Genomic DNA, 17,952 nt, shown 5'->3' with positions numbered 1-17,952 from the left:
TAGGTTATTAATATTGCATTTTTTTATATCTATAAACAGATTTCTGTAATTGTTAATTAAAATTGTCTCATTTAACAGTACAATGATTCGGAAATGCATTAACATTTTATAACCGACACGATACTCGAATTGTAAATAAATGCATCTGATTTAAATTAATTGAAGTTTTAAGTCTTCACCCATTTGAATATTGGAATTCGAACATTTAAAACAAGTTTAAAGTATTTAATTTTGTTATATTTGCTTCAAGCAATTAATTAATGAATATTTTGTCGATTCATACCGTTTACAACATTTATCAAAGGAATGATATCTGTTTTTATCTAAACTTTTCCACGAACAAAGCTACCACTCGAATTGAAAAGCCCTCTAAATCCGCTGTTGAGTGAGTTTAGAAAGTAGGTCAAATAACTTGCTTCTAATCGCTGTCTACATTGTGGCAGGCGAGAAATGCTGTCTCTGCAATGAAATTTTTCTGAACAGTGGTCTACCCGATCTGTAAACCGCCGTCGGCCCCTAAACGTTGTCTCTGCAATCGGCCCTGTATGTTTTGGTCACTATCACTTTTCTCTTGTCAGTTAACAATGCTGAAAGTTGAAACTATTCTGGCTAATTCATTATCTGATTTTCTTTGTTGTTCTTTGTATCCATCTGCTATTCTATATGATCCAGAAACAATTATTCTTATTTAACTGTCATATTTTCAATAGTTTAAAGTCATTAATCTTAAAAATTCCTACTATCCATAGTGTTCATGACCCCTTTTGATTCACAGTAGTATTGACATTAATCTTAATTTTAATTGTTAATAAGAGAAAGTGTTTTTTTTTTTATATTTAGATTAAATTGTTATAAAATTTTAATTTATTTGTTTTAAAAAAGTTTGAAAAACTTTTAAAATAAAAAATATTAGTAGTTTTTTTTTTGTGAAGCATTTTATTTTACTTATTGAATTGAACAAATATTTATCTTAAATTTTTGAAAAATTTCATTAAAGAAATAAATTTTATTATAGTTCTTATAGCGGTTTTAAATTAATTAAAATGTTTAATGTAAAAAATTTTCCAACTACTTTGACGTCTTAGTTAGATGACTGTAAAGAACCCAATGATAAAAGTCATATTAAAGAGAGATTGACCAACTTGAATGAAACATTTTAAAAATATAACTGTTTTCCTTTCAGTATTGGTTAATACAGTAAAAAAAGCATTGTATTTTGAGTTTAAAAGAATAAAGTTAAATCTGTCAATGCTGCTACCTGTCACCCAGAAACTAATGTTCATATCCAAGTTTTGCTGTGAAAGTGGACCTCTGGGGCCAAAGTACAGTACTGTATTTTTTTTTTAATAATACAGACTCCATACTTACATTTAAGTGTTTTTATTGTTTTGAAATATATAAAAATGACTTGGAATTCTTGATATTTACATAAAATTATTGTATTGTTTATTTTTGACATGATTATAATAATAAAGCATCTTACATTTTACAGGTTGAAATAAATAAATGTTTCCGACCAGGAGATATTGTATTAGGAAGAGTTGTATCCTTTCAAGAATGCAAACTTTGAAATTAAAAGTTATTTTAGTTAATGCATGCCATTCTAATAGTATTTATGTCATATTTAATTTACTTTTTAAATAATGTTTTTTTTTTTTACGAGAAATGCTTTATATATTTTAGAACAAATGTTGAAGAATTCACTTATTCTTCAATATGTTCTAACGTAATTACAGTAATGTAATTTCATTTAAAGAAAATAGAATGTGGTTATGGTAAATTTGTTAAAAACAAATTTATTTACTATACTTTTTGTAAATTAAAAAAAATTTTATTAGTTGCCATTGAGTATTAAAATCTAGTAATTGTTAACAGTTATTAAAACAGGAAATTATATAATGGAAATTTAAAATTAATTTAAGATTAAAAAGAAACTATTTTATGATAATTTTATATAAAAATTGTTTGAATAAAAGCATTTGTTAAGTTATTTTAGTATTTGAGACATAAAGAATTATAACAAATAAGTTAGAATTAATGACCATTTAGAATGGTTAAAAAATAAAACTAAAATGCAGTGGGTGATCGGTTAACAAACATAATCTGTTCCAAGACTTTGTTTGTAATCCGAATTGTTTGTTAACCGATTATCGATTTACCATAGGTTTTTATGGAAATTTGATTAATTCATTCCAGAGACTCCAAAAAATAAAAAATATANTAGAACGTGCGTCCCCACTGTTTCCTTTTCTTTTTTCTTGTTTAAAGTCCAGACACGTGGATTATCACTGCAGCTCACCTATGATTCCGGCAAAGAAAAGAAAAGGAAACAGTGGGGACGCATGTTCTAACCTAACCTAACCTATTCTAATAAATCAGCATAATTATTACCAATTATATTATTAGAATAGGTTAGGTTAGGTTAGAATGTGCGTCCCCACTGTTTCCTTTTGTTTGCTGGAATCAGCGATGAGGCGCCATGACAGCCACCGACGCTGCCGCGGCGCAGCAGCCGCCACCGTTCGCTCGCGTCGTCACGTGACATGTCGTCTCCAAACCGCTCCGGTTTCGAGGCTGAAACAGGAAGTGCCGCCATGACAGTCCACGTATCTGGACATTAACCCTTTCTTTAATTGGATTACCTGTGCATATGTAGACAGCTCATCACTTTTGTTACGAATGTCTTCGGTTATTTGTCCGAGGAAAATACAATGGCCGTAACCTCCAAAAGGGGGAAAGGGAAGAAATAGTAAATGTCATATGATATGATAAACTGCATGTGATAACAATATGAAATTTTTGTCTCTTGTTTGAATTAATACAATAGTATCTTTAAAATTAATTTTCAAGTATGGAAATTTTTTCATAGGTCAAAGATTGGAACGAGAGGATTCTTATCATACGGGTGGAAAAGGAACATATACAAGAATGGGATACATATATGCTAGCTTAGTTGGATATGTTTCTGTCAAGAAAGTCAAAGATCAGGTAACAGTGAATCTGTTCAATATACATTACCTATTATATTATTAGGTACTAATTTGTTAACTGGGTGTCATTCAATCGATGGCATTTGAATTATGCTTACTTCTTAAAATTGTCTTTAATTTACAATAAACTGTGTTTTTTAGTGAATTTGGATTCAAACTTACCCTTTTACTAATAGTGTTTAAAATTTATAATAGTCAACAACAATAACACTTAAAACAAGTTTATCGCTGCAAATAATTAGCATATTTATACAATATCACTATTGAAGTTGTGAGAATTTCACATATTCTTGTTAATTTTCTTCATTACTAATATTTGAATGTTTAATATTATCAATATTGGAGTATAATAATACCTTTTATAGTGCTGGTCCTCATATCTGCAGCATTAATTTAGTGTGATTATGTAAATTAGGTTTATGGATAGGCATTAAGTATCTCCAAGGAGCAGACTGCATTGATGTGTTGAATGTGTTTACTTAATCTTTTGACTTCATTTTTTGTTTTTTACTTAAAATGGATTATACACTTTGGATTTTACCCAATGACGAGGAAAGTGCAATACATTTTTTTTCAAGATAAAGATATTTTGCAAAAGGTGCTGTTCAAAAAATCATCCAATGACATTGTATTTTTGCTTTTATGATGTCCCAAGATGGAGGTGCTATACTCACTCCTGTCGTGAAAAGAAGTGTGTAACTGGTTTGAAGGATCACGTATACTTTCTTGAATGCCTTACAGTTCATATATTTATACTGTATATATTCATATATATTTTCGGAATTAACTTGCAGTAATTTCTGCCAAATGAAGTTAGGAATCAATCCAAGTACAACTGTGGATTGGAACAACTATGTGAGGGAGGTATGTACTAATGCTTTAATTTGTTGTACTACCATAAAAATTGGCAGACAACAAGCCAAAAACGAAATGCTTACGGCAATTTTAAAAGATATCAAATTTTACACCATTGTTTGATACGGCTAAAATTTGTAAAATGTTATTCTTTGAAATCATTTAATTTCCTAGTTACTTTTTCTTTGTAAATTTATAATGGTAATAAATTAATATCTTTGTGTATAGCTGCTGCATATTTTGTTCAGGTCTTTTATTGTCATTGTGTTTTTATTTTATTTTATTTTATTTATTTATTTATTTTTTTTCACTTTGCTTTGTTCATTAGTGCATACTGTAACTCGGTGGAACTATGTAACGGATATGTTCCTGTAATGCTCACTGCGGGGCAGGACTTTGTACCTTGTTTTAAATGTACAATTAAACTAATGAATGAATGAATGAATCTTTGTGTAAAAAATGTGAAATAAAACATTGTTTATTCTGAAAAAGGAATAAAAATGATTGGCACCCGGTAAATCAAAGAGTACCTATTATTACTAGCAGGTAATCCTGGCATTGCCTGGGCAAGAAATAAGAACAAACATTAAGATTAGCTAATTTCATACTTCAAACCCTTCTATTGTATTATATTATAGAATGAGAAGATAGATAAATTAGCCCACTTTCTTTAAGGGGTTATCTAGGAGCGATTGCCAAGCTGTAGATAACTAGTCAGCATCCTTGCTATTAATGCAATTTCTTTTAAGGGATTTTGCAAAACTTTCTAATGTTTCTAGTGTTCTTAATTTGCCATTGTCGTATATTGATGTTGTAATCTTAGCTTTCCATTTTGCTGTTATACACGGATCACTTGCATATTGGGCTAGAGTGATATTAAACTTATTATTATAAGTATCATACTTATGCTCTACTATCCTTTTTGTTAACAATCTGTTTGTTGAGCCTGTATATGTTAACTTCCTGTTGATATTAAACCTATTGTCTAGTGGTACCGAGTATACTACAGATTTTCTGGCGTTGTTGCATTTATCTTTTGCATTGGTAAGACATTTATATATTGATTGGTTACGTTTGTATGCTAAATCTGTTTTGACCTTCTTGGTTATGATTTTATAAGTCTGGCTCAATTTTTTGTAAAACCATGACCCATAAGAACACGAACAAATCTCGATGTTTCAAATTTTATGTTTTAACTGACGTTCCAATTATACTTAATGTGAAGAAGGCTATTTAAGATAGTCAAAAACGTTAGTTCATTTGATTTAATTAAAGAATTTGCTAGAAAAAAGAGAGAAAGGTGTTTTGAAACTTAATGTATTATATGTTGCAAGATGTTCATGAATCTGGTCTCTGAATTGCAAGTGATGGATTGCAATGTAAACATTATAGAATTTAAGACTATTGACTGTTTTTTTTTTCCTTCTTCAGAGTTTGAAATACAAAATTGAATTACGGATAAAAAATATAATACAGTTGTCATATGTTAATATTTAAAACATTATTTAAACATAATATTCTACTTTGTAAAGTTTTTAATATTAAGAAATTTTTATACATTAAAATTATCCAATGATTTTAAATTTATTACATTTTTTTCCATAATTTATTTAGCCATCTGTTATAGAAGTTAATAGAGGAACGGAACAAAATATTCTTCCTACTATAGGATGTATTGTAACTGTTAGAGTAAGTATGAAAGTTTTAAACAATTGTTTTAAATGATACATTTATAATTGTATAAAGATCATAATGATTCAATGAAGATCAACATCATTTCAGTCTAATAAAGGATGAAATATATAAATATTTAGAATCAAATTTCATATTAAAATATTTTTTAATTAGGTTTTTTGTTCATTTATGAATTACAATGCTATTAGTATTTTCTTTATTATTCAATAATTTAATTGGTTAAAAATTATTTCAAATTAAATTATGATTATTTTGAAATCATGTATAAAGTTTTATTTTAAATTATTATTTATATCAATATATTAGATAAAAAGAAATGATATCGTGTTTTATCTCCATGATGGTTAAATAAATTGATACCTAATACTGTAATTATAATCTGTCTGATAATGAAAATAAATAATTGAAAAAGTTTTAATAGTTTCTATATTTAAAGTTTGTTTGAATATTTTATTTAGTTGCTTAACTACAGCCTAAACATTTTAGGATTTAGAAACTGATTTTCAAGATTATTAACTGTTTTCTGAAAGTACATTTTGAAAATTTAGAATAAATACAGTCCATTTCCTTTTATTGAAAGTTTCAAATTACTGGAAGATTTAATTTATATGGTTCTTGATATACAGTGGTACCTCAGGATACGAAATTAATCCGTTCTGAAACTGAGATCGTATCATGAAAATGTCGTAAGGTGAATCATTTTTCCCCATACGATTACATGTAAAACCAAATAATTCGTTCCAACATGAAAAACACACTGAAATTAATTCTAAGTAGTACATTGAAAAAAAAAATAATTTTAGTAAGGAAAACTCTGAAAAATGCATTTTGTAGTTGTAAATGTATAAATAACTATAATAGAATAATAATTGATTAAAAAAATGTATTTTTATTTGCAATTTACCTTTGAGGATAGATGATGGTGGAGGTGTAAACTGATGGCAGATGAGAGGGAGAAGGGAAATGATACTAAAGCTTAACTTACTTAACATAATGTAACAATAACTTAAAAATAACTTAACACTAATTTTTTTATCTTTTCTGTTTTTTATATATTTTTAAAATTTTTTATTCGCTGCTTTTTTGCTTTCTTTCCTTCACTTCCACCAGCACTTTCACTGGATAGAGGTCACTTGGTAAAATATCTATCCAAAGATGTTTGGCTTTGCCTACCTTTTAAATATTTCTAAAATGACTTAGGTAAATGTCATTACTCTGAGCAGCAATACGGCCAGTGTGAATCTTTTCGTGATGTTTCTTTTCAGTAAAATCAGTGACTTTCTGATAATACCTCAAGATTTCCTTTATCGAGTGAGATCCTTCCGCAACAAAGCAAACACGTGGACTGAGACCGATGAACAGAAGGAACATGTGATCATGACACTGCAAACTAATGTAACATCATATGGTGAGTTTTTGTTCATATTGTGGAGCAAAAATATGTTCGAATTTCATGTCGTATCCTGAAAATTTCGTATGCTGGGACGTTTGTATCCTGATATACCACTGTATTGTTTATTTTTAGTTACCAGTAAAAAAATAGTTGTGACTTGCAGCATTCAAACGTTTTTATAAAATAAAATAAATTTCATTTAGATATATTGAATAATTAATACATACTACATTTGATAATATATATATAATATTTCAATTTATAAAAGCTATTACAAATGAATATTTCAGATTACAAACATTACTCCAATGTATTGTAAATGTGCAATTCTTTGTATTGAAGATATTGTTTTAAGAGAACCATTTCGAGGTCTTATAAGGTATGATATCAAATTAAATTCAGAAGAGTTTTAATTTGAAAAAGAAAACAAATATTTTTCTGATTAATTTTTAAATATTTTAGAAAAGAAGATATTCAAGCAACAGAGAAAGACATGGTAAATATCTTACATTATAATTTGAGTATTTATTTTGATAGAACAACTTAACAAAAACATTTGGTTTAGTTTTTAAAAACTTCTAAGTTTTTATGTACTGCTTAGTAAAAGAGAAACTATTAGTCAACAATAATCAAACTTTTTTACAACTTAACAATGCAACGAACTAATACATTTACTCTTAGCTGACCAACACAATTGGTAAAAGTATATTTGATCTTGTCTTGCTTCCTTAGAAGTTGTGATCTGTGATGGGAGCCTGTTAACACTGAATGAATATAAAAATTGTAAAGGTTAACTTACAAGTCTAATTCAAATAATTTAAATCAGTTTTTGTTTTCATTTAATGTTAGAAAAACAACCATAAAGTAAATAATAACATTACTTTAATGTTTATGCAATCTCATATTTCACAGACTTGAAAAATAAAAATTTTTCAAGTTACAAATTATTGGTTTTTGTCCCCTTCAAAGTACTCCCTACTCTATTCACACACTTATCCCAGCAGTGTTTCTACTTTGCAAAGCAGTCTTGGTAAGCTTGTTTTGGATTGTCCTTCAATGCTTGTGACAAATTTGTTTTAATGTCATCAATTATATTAAAACAGCTCCCTTTCAGCACTGATTTTAATTTTGGAAACAAGAAAAAATTGTAAGGAGCCAGGTCTGGTGAGTAGGGATGCTAGGAGGACAGTCATTTTTGGCACAAAACTGGCAAATTGACAAGGCTGAGTGAGCAGGTCATTGTCATGGTGAAGGACCTTGAGTTGTCTTGCCACAACTCTGGTCTCTTTTTGTGAATTTTTTCATATAATTGTTTCAAGACACCTGCTTAGTACTGATGGTTGACCATTTGACCTTGAGGCAAAAATGCAAGGTGCACAACTCTGATTTTCTGAATATGTGTGTCATCAGTTGAGGTCAAATGCTTTCTGGTCAAGGGTCAGTGTCAAATAATTGACGACCACTTTTGAATTTGGTAAACCATTCATAACACTGCATACAACCTACAGCATCATCACCTCCATAAGCTTAATTCAAAAGTTGAAAAGTTTCTGTAAAAGTTTTCCTGCAAACTTCACATTGCATCATTGCTCCCATAAATTGCACATTACAAAAATTGCTACAAACACTGAAATACCTTTCACTCAAAAAATAATAACACAGGAATGAAATGAAATATCAACAATCTGAAAAAAGCAGCTTACTCAGTAGGTTATCATAAGCATAGAGTTGTCAACTTTAACACTCCGTTTTTGTACAATTCAAAAAGTTCAGTTACTGTTTGAACAGAACTTGTCAGCCGATTGCAGAGACAGAGTTTACGTTAAACAATGTTTATCAACAGAACGGCCTATAGACGTTGGCTGGCTGAACTGTGGTTTAAAATGCGTTGCAAAGACGACGATCATCTATTTCTGAACGCCTTCTAAACAAACTTCGGCAAAACATTGGCTCTTACTTTCTTTGCTATTACTCCCCTGTTTTAGGAGTCATTCGGCCAATCGGGTTATTTCTTTGTGATGTCAGAAATGGTCGCCAGCTATATTCTGAAAGCTTCCAGAAATAAAATCTTAAGGCCGTCAAAACCATTGTTCGGCAATTAATGACAATCCTTTTCCATTTCGATATTTAATTTCGTCGCCAATACGGTTTAAAATACGAACAAATCCATATTTAGAAAATTTATACTGAANATTAATAACTGATGCGTATAATTTGTTTTTTTTTTTATAAAAATAAACAATTTTTGATGATATAAATACATAATTATAAAACTATTAGTTTGTATACTGGCGGAGGCATGTCGTGATTTATGGCATCAGTGTCCGATGCTTATGTAATTGTGCATGTTTTAACATCATGCACCGATGAAGAATAAAATGGTTTGTTTTATTAATATTCAGTATTAGAGTATAGCATATTTTAATTCTCTATTAAGAAAATTTATAATGTCTGAGGAGACATATATACACCTTCTCTTCTGCTCCCTCAATTTACTTTTGTATCAATAATAAATCAATTCTTTTTGCTGAAAATAAATTGGAATTTATTAAATAGAAGCCTTTTGATGCTATTAACTCAACTATTGTTTATATTTTCAATAAAACAAGTATTTGCAAATGATAATACAAAATTCAATCCGGAAAATATTCGATTTGATATCGATTATCATTATAAGTTGATATTTTTAATTCTTCAAAGAATGAGCAATCAATATGTTTGCATACTATCTTTATTTTACCAGCACATGCTAATAAATCAATATAATAAAATGTTCAAGAAAAGCAGTGTATCGTCATATGTTATTGCAAAATCAATTCTTAAATATTGATATGATATATTCAGTGTAAATAATAGTAATAATTAAGTAAACTTTGGTACATATCATTTTCTTAAGATCAAAGCTTATTATTTAAGTAAATTTATAGCATACTTTACAAGTAGAATTATATCGAGTATTTTCATGACCTAAAATTTGTTAGTTGTTTATGTGGAATATTTAAGTATTATAGAAATCTTGCTTTATCGTTTAATACTCTTAAAATTATCTTCCACTTTAAGGATAATAAAGATGTTTTATCATTTACATTAATTAACCTTAGTGTGAAAGAGTGAAGTTGAAGCATAATTTTAAAAATATCCTCAATTTTATTACTCTTAATCTTAATAAAAGTTATGAGTAATGATCTTTAACTTTAAGGATTAATGAAGTTTTCTAAAGCATCTTATCCTTTAATATCAAAAATATACCCAAAATGAATCCTTCAAAGTATATTAAAAGATAAGAATATAATGTAAAGCATTTTTATTTTATCTTCTGTCTTTCATATGTAATTACAGGAAAGGTAGAGAATGATTGTGTATATTTCCTTCTTTATATTGTATATAAGTAATCTTTTAGAATATTATTTGATATTAAACATGAATAAATATATGCTAATTCAATTTTCCTGTTGAATTGAATAACTTTAATCGCGTTTTTTTTTTTTACTCCATTAATTAAAAATCTGATTTGCACGAATTATTCACGAATAATTAAAAATAATCTAATATTACTTCTTTTACATTATTATTATTAATTATATTTTAGATGTTAATTAACCACTGAATTCTAAGTAATTACAGGAGTATGTTCATCGAAGGTCATATAACTTTTTATACGGTATTCACTGTATAGAGTTCTAGATGGCCGCTATGATGATTCAATCTTCAACACGAATGTCAGGCAACAAGTAGGAAAAATCGAAACAGATTAAAGTAAAAGAAAAATACACGTGTGAATACACGATTATAAGAAGGATTCGGCTTTTAAAAAAAATCTTCTAGTGATATTAGAAAAGGGGGGAAAAACAATTTAGATTTTCTTTTCGCTCTGCGACCTTGAATTTATTAAAATTTTCTGCGGGAATTGACATTGCCGCCAACATACACGCGTCAGAGAATCGAACATTAAGACCTTTTTTGGGGGCAACAAAATAAACAAATGACTTACAAAAATAATAGAAATTACTTTTAAAATAAACATTTCGAATATAATGCGCATGAGTAGCAAATTCGTTTGCAACGTCAACCTCGTCATACAAGCTGCTTCTGATTGGGGGGGGGGACTCGAAAGATCGATAGCTTCGTTATGTTTCAGTCGTTTAGATGTAATTTGAGGAACTTACCGGCTACGCTTTTCGTTAATATTGTTAACAAGTTTAATATGTTTGTATTAGTTCGAGTTTCTAATTGCTCCGATAACGTTTTTCTTTTATTTATTATTTTTTTTTTCTAGATATTAAATAGCGCTATATCGGTTTCGGTATAGAAACTACTTGCGCTGTTGATGGAAAAATATTTTTTTAAAGTTAATAATTATTTGATTTTTAACGTAAATTAATAAAGCGGCAGCTTGTTTATTATTAATTTTATTTAAAAAATAGCCGTTTCGTGTTTATTTTTTACAGTTAAAACTTAATAAAATCCGAATACTTTCTACAGCGATAACATCTTTATTACTCATTGCATGTTGTAAGTAAATATAAATTTGTATTATAGCTGTTTCTTAATGTAAGAATATGGTACAAGGAAGATCATAAAGTATATGCAAGCATGGCTGTGTCTAGAGGAAAAAACATAAGAAAGAGGGCCTCAGTGAGTGTATGTGGGATATCCTTGGCACTCCAACGACTTTTTCCTTCGTAACCTGGGGCTCGCCATAAAAAATAAATATCTAACATTTTTTATATATATATATATTTTTTCGTGTTTTGTAGAGAATTTATCGGTTTTTTTAAAGTGTATATACATGTGAATTTTTGATTATTTGTAAAAGTTCTCTAAATACTTAAGACCCCGAATAATATGCATCCAAAAATTTTGGTTGANAAAATACATATATATGCAGGCTTGCATTTTTATTAGTCATGTTTTTTCCATTTGTGGGGGTTAAAGAATCTGTCCAATGTTGATTGTTTTTCTCTTTTCTTCAGGTTTTTCGGAAGTAATTAATAATATTGTAATTGTAGAGATCCCCAACTCCATTAACCTTATTCTGGTTTCGATGCCACTTGGATGATCTGACATCTCCCACTTCTTCAAAAGATCTTTAGTAGCAGATGTCGACATTGGTCCTCTTTCGTCTTCCTGTTTTTCAAAAGAAAACACATCTTGCTGAGTTTCTTGGTATTCTTCATTTGAGAGTTCTTGGAGTTTTTCTGTTGTCAGATCAGTTTCAGGTTCCATTATGAGCTCTAAAATACTATTTATTTCTCAGATGTGATTTTCATTACTTCATTAGCAGCTTGAGACTTCTTGATATATCTTTCATAGCTAAGATTGTGCCTACTGTAGACCTGTTCAAGCCATACTGCCTAGCAACATCAGACACCTTGTGCCCACTTTCTATCTTGGCTATTATCTCTTACTTGGTTTCTACAGTGAGCACAGTTCTTGACACTCCTTTTTTTTTTAGGCTCCATAATATTATCAGTTTCTTTTTTAAATAAAAAGTTCAGAAAAACACTTACAAAAATTTAGAGAACAGAAATCAAGTAGCCCACAAAAAATTATTTAAATGCAAGGCCTGGATGAAATTTGAAATTTGGTATTAAAACATTAATGAATATCCAACAGGACAGTTAAACTTTCACCTTTTGTAAACAAACCCTGACACAAAACTTAACAAGTGCCCATCCAACAGTCTCGCAAAGACTATAAAAGATTATTTATCAGAAAAATAAATAAAAAGCTAGAATTACAAGGAAGAGTTTCAAAATTTGAAAGAATACTATTCGATCAGTATCGGGTTGAGCGTCGATGTTACATCTCCCATGCTCCAAAAGGTTTTGAATTGTTACTTTGTAAAGTACTATATTATTTTTCCGACTTTCCAACGATTTTCGACACTACTGTGTGCCGGAAATAGCCGTTCCCTAACGGGTACTTTACGCGGATTCGCGTTAGTGTGCCAGGCCTGGACTTTAAGCGTGCACCGAATTAAATAATGACAAAGTTTGTCAATAACANATTTGCCTTCATACAGATAAGTTACATGAATTCAATATAAATGGGAGTCATATAAATTAAGTGTGAATAATTATAATTTACTAATCGGCTGGGAAAGTAAAATTAATTAAAATGTTTAATGTAAAAAATTTTCCAACTACTTTGACGTCTTAGTTAGATGACTGTAAAGAACCCAATGATAAAAGTCATATTAAAGAGAGATTGACCAACTTGAATGAAACATTTTAAAAATATAACTGTTTTCCTTTCAGTATTGGTTAATACAGTAAAAAAAGCATTGTATTTTGAGTTTAAAAGAATAAAGTTAAATCTGTCAATGCTGCTACCTGTCACCCAGAAACTAATGTTCATATCCAAGTTTTGCTGTGAAAGTGGACCTCTGGGGCCAAAGTACAGTACTGTATTTTTTTTTTAATAATACAGACTCCATACTTACATTTAAGTGTTTTTATTGTTTTGAAATATATAAAAATGACTTGGAATTCTTGATATTTACATAAAATTATTGTATTGTTTATTTTTGACATGATTATAATAATAAAGCATCTTACATTTTACAGGTTGAAATAAATAAATGTTTCCGACCAGGAGATATTGTATTAGGAAGAGTTGTATCCTTTCAAGAATGCAAACTTTGAAATTAAAAGTTATTTTAGTTAATGCATGCCATTCTAATAGTATTTATGTCATATTTAATTTACTTTTTAAATAATGTTTTTTTTTTTTACGAGAAATGCTTTATATATTTTAGAACAAATGTTGAAGAATTCACTTACTCTTCAATATGTTCTAACGTAATTACAGTAATGTAATTTCATTTAAAGAAAATAGAATGTGGTTATGGTAAATTTGTTAAAAACAAATTTATTTACTATACTTTTTGTAAATTAAAAAAAATTTTATTAGTTGCCATTGAGTATTAAAATCTAGTAATTGTTAACAGTTATTAAAACAGGAAATTATATAATGGAAATTTAAAATTAATTTAAGATTAAAAAGAAACTATTTTATGATAATTTTTTATTAAAATTGTTTGAATAAAAGCATTTGTTAAGTTATTTTAGTATTTGAGACATAAAGAATTATAACAAATAAGTTAGAATTAATGACCATTTAGAATGGTTAAAAAATAAAACTAAAATGCAGTGGGTGATCGGTTAACAAACATAATCTGTTCCAAGACTTTGTTTGTAATCCGAATTGTTTGTTAACCGATTATCGATTTACCATAGGTTTTTATGGAAATTTGATTAATTCATTCCAGAGACTCCAAAAAATAAAAAATATATACTTTTTTATTATGTTTATTTATATGTAACAGTTAAAATACATATATATGCAGGCTTGCATTTTTATTAGTCATGTTTTTTCCATTTGTGGGGGTTAAAGAATCTGTCCAATGTTGATTGTTTTTCTCTTTTCTTCAGGTTTTTCGGAAGTAATTAATAATATTGTAATTGTAGAGATCCCCAACTCCATTAACCTTATTCTGGTTTCGATGCCACTTGGATGATCTGACATCTCCCACTTCTTCAAAAGATCTTTAGTAGCAGATGTCGACATTGGTCCTCTTTCGTCTTCCTGTTTTTCAAAAGAAAAAACATCTTGCTGAGTTTCTTGGTATTCTTCATTTGAGAGTTCTTGGAGTTTTTCTGTTGTCAGATCAGTTTCAGGTTCCATTATGAGCTCTAAAATACTATTTATTTCTCAGATGTGATTTTCATTACTTCATTAGCAGCTTGAGACTTCTTGATATATCTTTCATAGCTAAGATTGTGCCTACTGTAGACCTGTTCAAGCCATACTGCCTAGCAACATCAGACACCTTGTGCCCACTTTCTATCTTGGCTATTATCTCTTACTTGGTTTCTACAGTGAGCACAGTTCTTGACACTCCTTTTTTTTTTAGGCTCCATAATATTATCAGTTTCTTTTTTAAATAAAAAGTTCAGAAAAACACTTACAAAAATTTAGAGAACAGAAATCAAGTAGCCCACAAAAAATTATTTAAATGCAAGGCCTGGATGAAATTTGAAATTTGGTATTAAAACATTAATGAATATCCAACAGGACAGTTAAACTTTCACCTTTTGTAAACAAACCCTGACACAAAACTTAACAAGTGCCCATCCAACAGTCTCGCAAAGACTATAAAAGATTATTTATCAGAAAAATAAATAAAAAGCTAGAATTACAAGGAAGAGTTTCAAAATTTGAAAGAATACTATTCGATCAGTATCGGGTTGAGCGTCGATGTTACATCTCCCATGCTCCAAAAGGTTTTGAATTGTTACTTTGTAAAGTACTATATTATTTTTCCGACTTTCCAACGATTTTCGACACTACTGTGTGCCGGAAATAGCCGTTCCCTAACGGGTACTTTACGCGGATTCGCGTTAGTGTGCCAGGCCTGGACTTTAAGCGTGCACCGAATTAAATAATGACAAAGTTTGTCAATAACAAAATCAACTATTTAATTAAACTTCTAGTAATAAACTATATACAGTATTTAGTAAAAATCAAACAATAATTTATTCAATGAAATTCAACAAGAATCAAACCGACAAACTCAAATCAATCTATTTCTAACTTAATTCTATTTCCCTTTGGAATTCGACAAAATCAAAGAATTAACTTATAAACAATAATTCTTATAAATTAAAGATCCTAATCGTCACCTCAATATACTAGGAACCTATTTCCTCAAACTCTCAAGACTTTCTATAATCGTCGATCCACAAATCGAATAACTTCAAAATCCTATCGGACACCTCTCTCGTTCACTGCTACGAAGCTCACCAAAGCTCGTTGCTATCAGGAATTCACCTCGTTCGTTTTCACTTGAGTTAGAGGCTTTATAGTGTGAGGTGACGTCACAATTCTGAATGAGCTCACTCTCCTCATTTACATACTTATCTGTAACATTAAATTTTTCTTGTTTATCTGGCAGATTATTTTCCGACAATACTTCGCTAACCTTTTACATTATTCTTTTTAACAATTATCGGGATGCTTTATTCTTTTAAGGTTTAGCGATTCCTAACTGGGTTGTGGGGTCTTCCCCCCCTTTTTCGTCGGTGCGGACTTACTTTTTTCCGCTCGGGAAGCGCAAGTGTGCGCGAGTTTTTCTATGGCGCTTTTCTTTCGTCGGTGAGTTGGTTTTTCTTCTATTTTTAAGTTACTAAGGTGAATTGTGAGGAAACCTTCGTCTTAACTAAACATAAGCCCCAAACAAAATATAATGAAAGCAAAATAAAAGTAAAATAAAAATAAAGCTCAGACTTGGTTCCTTACAACTTGAAGACAAGGGAAAATCAATCAGTATTGTTATTTTCTGTCACTTCTTTTTATGTTTGTTCAGTAAAGTGTTCATTATCCGAACATGTGTTCATTGTTTGATCATAAAAATCTTTTGCGAAAGTGTTCATTATCTGATTTGTTTGCTATCCGAACTATTCGTTAACTGATCACTCACTTTACAGAAATGTGTTGCTTACAATAAATGAACAACATTATGCAGTTTTTAAGGTTATCAAAGAATGTAGTGTTAGTCCTGCAGCCACATGTTTTGCCTCATGGCAGGGATCCCAAAAGCCATTTTTTCAACAGGACAATGCTTGACCACACACAGAAGGGTGTCATAGGAGTGCCTTTGCCACATTGCCATACTTCCTTAGTCTGCCCAATCTCCTGATCTGTCACCAAGTGAACATGTCAGATCATCTGGGATGCCAGGTTGGACAGCCTAGGAGTATGGCCAAACTACAGGACTGCATGCAGCAACTGTGGACTGAGATGCTGCAGGATATCATGTGGCATCTCTATGCCTCCATGTCTACCCATATCATATCATGTATTCATGCTAGAGGTGGCCCAACAGGTTACTACAACCTCCTTTCATTTGTAGTTTTTCCTGCAATAAATGATCCTTTTACTTTCATTTTGTAATCACTTATTTATATCACTACTACACTCATTCATACGTATACAATTTTGTTCAATTCTGACAACTCCTTCTTGGTGCTCTAATTTTTATGGCAATGACTATATTTGAATGATCAGAAGCTGGGATGTGATAGTCCCTAAAACATTTTATTGAATAAAAAAAGTTTTTTTAGGCTCCTTGTTTGTTTGCTAATTAATACTATGTTTGCTTTATTAATACTATTATTTATTTCTTTAAATATAAAAAGCAAATGAATGAATAAATTTATATCAAAAAGCTTTTAATATAGTAAAATTATTGCAATTTCAAAGATTTTATTAAATTTAAAATTATTATTATTGATTATATAATTGCTTTTATTTTGATACTATATAAAAATTTATTAAAATTTATCAATATTTTGAAAATTAGTTGTTGCATTTATTATTTAACTAAATTTAAAATAATTTGTGATTTTCAAATTTTCTTTAATATGCTCAGCTTTCATTGGGTGATGCTTTGTCTTATCTCATTTCAACAGCTGAGAAAGAATTAGGTGTGGTTATTGCCTACAGTGAAGCAGGTAAAGTATTGTTTCATAGTACTTATTTGTACAGTTATTATTTATTGATAGCTGGTTATTTTCAAATAGGTGCAAAAATGATTCCCATTACTTCAACGAAAATGCAATGTCCAAAAACTTTTAATGAAGAATCACGCAAAGTTGCCATGGTCACTCCTAAAGAATCTACTGAAAGCTGATGATATTGAATTATTTGTTATTTAATGTATTTTTATATTGTTTTTGAACAAATGAAATAAAAAGTTATACATATTTATATTTAAAAATTTAATTAGACATATTTTTAATTAATTAAAAGACTTTTTAATTAATATAATAGGATAGCACATGAACTGGTATGTTTGTTGTATTAATAAAATCTTTAAATTACAATAGCAGAAAGTAATATATCAGGTTGTAAATGTGAAATTTAGATATTTCAATTGTTTTTTCCTAGAAATAACTGAGAAAAAATGTTCCAGAATATTTGATAAAGTATATATGTAGAGTAACCAAGGGGTGT

At 29.3% G+C, this 17,952-nt stretch overlaps 1 protein-coding gene across 2 annotated transcripts in view; it reads left to right on the top strand.

Moving 5' to 3' along the window:
• Window positions 1-17,710, top strand: part of LOC111625802 (exosome complex component CSL4-like) — a 27,649-nt gene extending 9,939 nt beyond the window's left edge. Inside the window, exons 1-8 of one of the 2 annotated variants that reach the window (XM_023369033.1) lie at window positions 2,447-2,749; window positions 2,870-2,988; window positions 5,460-5,534; window positions 7,224-7,312; window positions 7,396-7,429; window positions 13,503-13,553; window positions 17,369-17,450; window positions 17,520-17,710. In XM_023369033.1, coding sequence (XP_023224801.1) covers window positions 2,929-2,988; window positions 5,460-5,534; window positions 7,224-7,312; window positions 7,396-7,429; window positions 13,503-13,553; window positions 17,369-17,450; window positions 17,520-17,629 — 501 coding nt within the window. In that variant the 5' untranslated portion in view covers window positions 2,447-2,749; window positions 2,870-2,928 and the 3' untranslated portion in view covers window positions 17,630-17,710. Of the gene's footprint in view, window positions 1-2,446; window positions 2,750-2,869; window positions 2,989-5,459; window positions 5,535-7,223; window positions 7,313-7,395; window positions 7,430-13,502; window positions 13,554-17,368; window positions 17,451-17,519 lie in introns of those variants that run through there. The other variant, XM_023369032.1, reaches the window with a different exon arrangement.
• Window positions 17,711-17,952: the final 242 nt, after the last annotated feature.

This window comes from Centruroides sculpturatus, unplaced genomic scaffold, assembly GCF_000671375.1.
Source record: "Centruroides sculpturatus isolate CEXI.00-Female unplaced genomic scaffold, Cexi_2.0 scaffold355, whole genome shotgun sequence".
Classification (NCBI taxonomy): domain Eukaryota; kingdom Metazoa; phylum Arthropoda; class Arachnida; order Scorpiones; family Buthidae; genus Centruroides; species Centruroides sculpturatus.
This window is presented reverse-complemented; position numbering and strand designations above follow the sequence as displayed.